Source organism: Plasmodium malariae (genome assembly GCF_900090045.1).
Source record: "Plasmodium malariae genome assembly, contig: PmUG01_00_39, whole genome shotgun sequence".
Classification (NCBI taxonomy): Eukaryota; Apicomplexa; class Aconoidasida; order Haemosporida; family Plasmodiidae; genus Plasmodium; species Plasmodium malariae.
This window is the reverse complement of record NW_021638312.1, coordinates 145,281-150,770: the sequence shown is the minus strand read 5'-3', so window position 1 is coordinate 150,770 and position 5,490 is coordinate 145,281. Positions and strand designations below refer to the sequence as shown.

Sequence of the window (5,490 nt, the reverse complement as noted above, 5' to 3'; positions counted from 1 at the left end):
TTAATATATTAATTAATAATACATCTATGTATATAATGCTTTTTATGAGAAAATAATTATTTAAAAAATTTATGAGCTTGTAAACAAAAATTAAATATATTCATTTTTTTTTCTCACCATATAAAATTAACTTATTGTGCATTGTGTTATTTCTTATAATATTTATTTATTCTCTTACAAATATAAAATATGTACTTTGTATTATTAATTAAATTTATTCCATTTAATAAAAATTGCTGCTATGAATGTTATTGTTGAGTATAGTGAATAATTTTATTAATAATAATTAATTATTCTCATTAGAGGATAGTTTTAATTCGAAAAAAGTAAAAAAATTGCTTTATAAAAAATATATTATTAAAAATTTAATAAATAAATGAAAGGTTAAAAAAAAGTAATGAATAATTAAAACATGCGTAAATAAAATACATAAATGGAATTTAACTGTTACACTAAATCTACAAATAAGAAAACATTTTACATTTAAATTAAATAAATAAAATAAAACTTTATAGTTAATTAATTAGATGATTAACTGTTTTACTATAGAATACTATCAAACAAATTTTTAATTTTCCATATTTGGGAAATTTAATTACCTATTTATTGTATCTTTTAGGAGTTGCTAGATTTCAATATGGGTTTTTCTATATATTTTTTTTATTGAATTTTTCTGAATTATTATTATATTATACATTTTATTATTTCGTATTAATAATATTATAATAATAACTTTAATATTTTTTTATAATTCTTATTATTTGTTACTTCATAAAAGTTACCTATGTGTAATTTCTCATAGTTTTAAAAGTTCTTCTACGTTGTTATATACATTTGAATCACGTATTTTAATAACATTTTTGTAATTAATTTTGTAATATCTAATTATATTTTTTACTTTTTTTTTAAATCGTTTTATTCTTTTTATTACTAAACTGAGTCACAAATGTTACTCCATTTATATTATTCATAATATTCTATTTTTAAGCATTTTACATTATGCTTTACGTTTTCATATGTATCCACATTCATCATAATAAGCTGTACATACTCTTCTGTTATTCACATTTATATACAGAAATATTGACGTGGCCCCATTTAATTTCTTTGTGCACTTTCTATGAATATTTTTATTAATTTTTGTTTTTTTTTCTCAAATGTCCTCTTATATAATCAAATTCCAAGTAGAGTTAATTAAAATATATTCAAGATATAAACGTTATATTGTATATGTATTTTAAAACTAAAATATTTTAAGGCTATTTCATATATTCCAAATCTGATATATATCATTTCTGTATTCTTTTCTTCTGATTGTTGTATTTTGTTTATTTTACTTTTTATTTTCTTCTTTAATTGAATTAATCCATAAATGATATTTAAATTACTTTATGTGTCCCTGCAAAATGAACATATATTCTGCGTTTTACGTTAATTATAAATTTTTAAAGGAGTATTATGTTATATGGTAAAAACGTTACTTTAAATTCATATTTTGATTTTCGTTACTACATAATAATAATTCACAGTTTCATTCATCTAAATTATTTTTAATTCTCCTTTTTCTTTGTATTAGTCCATTTAGTGAGAATATGAATGTGGTAAACTAAGTTTAATAGAAGAAAAAAATAAAAATAAATTATTTTATTAAAATTCATATCAGCTAGGTTTTAACACCTCCCATGCAGAATTTTCCATATATGATATTCGTAGCTTGTTCATTATATCCGAAGAACCATTTTAAAATAACAAACACATGCTTTTGTTATTTAATTAACAAATCAGTACTTTTTATAATGTATTTAAGTAGTACATGTATAAAATATATTAATATTATAATAAAATATTCATTCGATCCTAAAAAAAATGATATATAATAAATGAAAGATACTCTTAAAATTGTTGCATGGAAACCATATGCACTTCTATTGCTTAATTAAATCAAGTACAAAATAATAGAGTATCTTTTAAAATACATCATGTTATAACTTATATAACCATTAAAAACAATGCTATGTATTTAAGAATTATCTATAAAAAAGTTATTTTTTATTATTTTGATAATAATTAAAAAGTTATTATTAATATCTATGAATTACTAAATTTTAATATAAACCTTTTATAATATTATATTCCTTTTAAATTATATTTACTCGTTAATATATTTATAGACAAACATAAAAAATAGAGCATATAAATAAATATTTGTTCACACAAAATTATATTACTGCATTAAAGAATACATTTATTTTCCTTAAAATAATGAAGATGATTACTTCTGTTAATATATAAGATATAATTAGAAGTCAATTATTCTAAAAATAAACGGAAAATACAAGAAAAGAACTTCTGAATACTGACATTTAATATATGAGTACATTTAATTCATTATTTTTATTCTTTAATGATATAAAAAATAAATACATAACATATTTATTTATAAATTTTTAATACAATATATATTTAATAAATTTTTATAAAATTAAATTAAAATCACAATTAAGAACAATAATACAGTATAAGTATATTTATTTCTTTATCTAATACTAACGATTTTGATTCCCCAAAAAAGTAAACAGTTAAAGATAATCCATATTTTAAAATAATATTATTTTATTATTTATTTATAATTTAACATTTATATAATACAAAATAAAATCTAAAAATCATTTTAAAAATTTTTACAAAAATATATTTAGTTGCATATTTTTTATAAAATGTTTTATATGGAATTAATATGGCGGCATGTAAAAAAGGTAATAAATGTTTACATATAGCAATTCAACATGATACATTTTCTTCTTTTCATTAAGTACAAAACAGAGCATATTCATTTTTAATTTAAAAATAATAGTACATTTTTTTGTATTGTCATATAATTAATTATACTAGAGCAACTTAAAAAATAGAAGGCACCATTTAATATATTTTATATATTAATTAACATAAAACGTCACTAAAATTGCATTAAATATCCTACTATATATTAATTTTAAAGGATATGAATATGTTATTTATAAAAATCTATATAAACAAGAGTATATTAAGACGTAATGCTTAAATAAACAATAATAATACATTAAGACACGCATTTAAAAGCATGAAAACATTCAAATCCAAAAAAAAGGTAAGAACATACATTTTTTTTACCTCTGTGTATCTAAATAATCACATAAATGCAGATGAATTTATAAAATATAAGCAATTATAAATTTGCTTAATAAGTACATAACTACTAATTTTACCGATTTTACTCCCTATATAAGAATGATTTACCTATTGAAAATATCTGCAATTATTCATTTTACCTTTTCCTGAACTTGATTTTTCCACATTTTTAAAATTTTTTATAGTAAAAAACAACCGCTTACATTAGTGTAACATATAATATATAGATGGGTATAATATATATTAAAATACAATAAAAATTACTTACATGAAAAGGTTTCCTAGTTGTTTCCTTTTCTATAAATGTGAACAAAAAAATTAATGGTAATTTCATAAATATATCACGCAAAGGTGTTGAACACACATTACAAAATATTTTTATCAATAAAATGAACGTCCCATATGTTGGTCTATAACTCAATGATAAAATTTTTTGATAACAACAACAAGTAAACAATAATTAGAGTGGTATATATCGTAATCCACATTTATTGTTTATTATTTTTTTTGTACTTCTTGTCTCTAAATGTTATGTTGATTTTATGAAAATTCATATAATCAAATTCTTTTAATATTTTTGGTTTAACATGGAAATAATTTTTTGTTTCAAATATACAGGATTTATTTTCCTTAGTTTGCATATTTACTCCACCATTATATAATAAATTTCTATCTAACTGTTTATTTTATTTTTTCCTTTTCTACAATTACTTAATTATCCCGTATATCTTCTTTTTATTCCTCTAACATTTGAACTTTTATCCTGTCTATGATTTACTAGTAATCTATAAAATATTGTATCTAATTTTCTATAACAGTTGTATTTCTTGTTCGACGATTTTTTAAGAGTACGCTATAAAACAAAGTAAATATTTATTATTTAAAAAAAATATATTATCTCGCTCTAAAGTACAGAATTAATACACATATAACACAAAATATATGGGAAATAAAAATAACCTTAAATAATATTAACATATCATATCATTATTAAAATTAGTCCAGTTAACACTCTAAGTGTAATAAATTTCATAAAAAAAAATAACGTAATGTTTAAATCTATTATAAAAATTTTTAATCTTATAATATATAAGGAATTAGGAAAAAGTTAACAATAATATAATATATCCTTTTAATGATAAAGAATACTACTATTTATTTTTAATTTTTTTTTATTATTTAGTAAAAAATAAAATATAAAATATATATATTCAATTTTAGAGCATTTACCAGGAAATGTAATTTTAAAAATAAATTATTATTTATTATTTATATCTTAAATATTATATAAAAAAAAATTAGCTTTCTTTAAAATACCAAAAATCCCATTCATTCTTACACATTCAAAATGAATAATTTGATTATTTAATTACATTTCTTCAGTGAAATAATTTTTCTATTAATCCTTTCAAAGTTAAATAAAAAAAATATATAATCCTTATTAATATTTTGAAATATAAAGTTTATTCAATACATAGTGTTTATGAAAAATGCACTGTTATATACATTTAGAGAAAGTAATTTTTATGTTTGAAGTTGTTTTCCTAAGTATAATTCTAATTTTATTAATATTATTTATTTGTTAACAAAGATTATTTACGGCTAAAACATATTAATTATTATAACAATAAAACAGCAATAATAATAAATAGAATAATATATAATTTGTACAATTTTATACGATTATATATTAATTCTTAAACTTGCATTGTTTATAGTCTACTATATTTATTAAAAAAATCAAATTAGTAACCCTAATTGTAAAAAAAAATATATTTTAAGGACAAGAAAAAACATGATTTTTTTACTTTTGTATTATAATTTTTGAAATGTATGTACTTTTAATTAACTTTAATATATATCAATATTTCCAAATATAAAGATTTAGAATTTGTCCACTTTCTTTTTCATTTTTTTTAATAAAATATATATATTTAGAAGAAATATTAATAAAATAAAAAAAAAAAAAAAAATATATTATCAGTGAAAGTTCTATAAAATATTTATGAAATTATGTTAATTTAGAAGAATTTCATATTGAACAAACAAATAAGAAAAAGGTGAAGTGTACAGAAATGTACATTGCAATAATGCAGCATAGAAACATATTTTACTATATTATATGATTTAGAAATTAATATGTTGTTTTCAGGGTTACTTTATTTTTTATTTTATTCTTTCACATATTCATAATACTAATAATTTATTTTAGAGGTGAAGTATAATCACCATAGGTATATAAAAAACTAAAATTTATTAAATATACTTTTAACAGTAAAAATATGTTATGTCTAACTATTTTTGTTACGTCTTTTAACCATG

At 18.3% G+C, this 5,490-nt stretch overlaps 1 pseudogene across 1 annotated transcript; it reads right to left on the bottom strand.

The window, feature by feature from the left end:
- Nucleotides 1-3,304: 3,304 nt before the first annotated feature.
- PmUG01_00066000 lies at nt 3,305-4,018 on the bottom strand (annotated as a pseudogene). The gene is given in 4 exon segments: nt 3,305-3,670; nt 3,684-3,848; nt 3,862-3,894; nt 3,908-4,018. Coding segments are annotated over 4 exon segments (675 nt in total).
- Between the last annotated feature and the right edge of the window lie 1,472 nt (nt 4,019-5,490).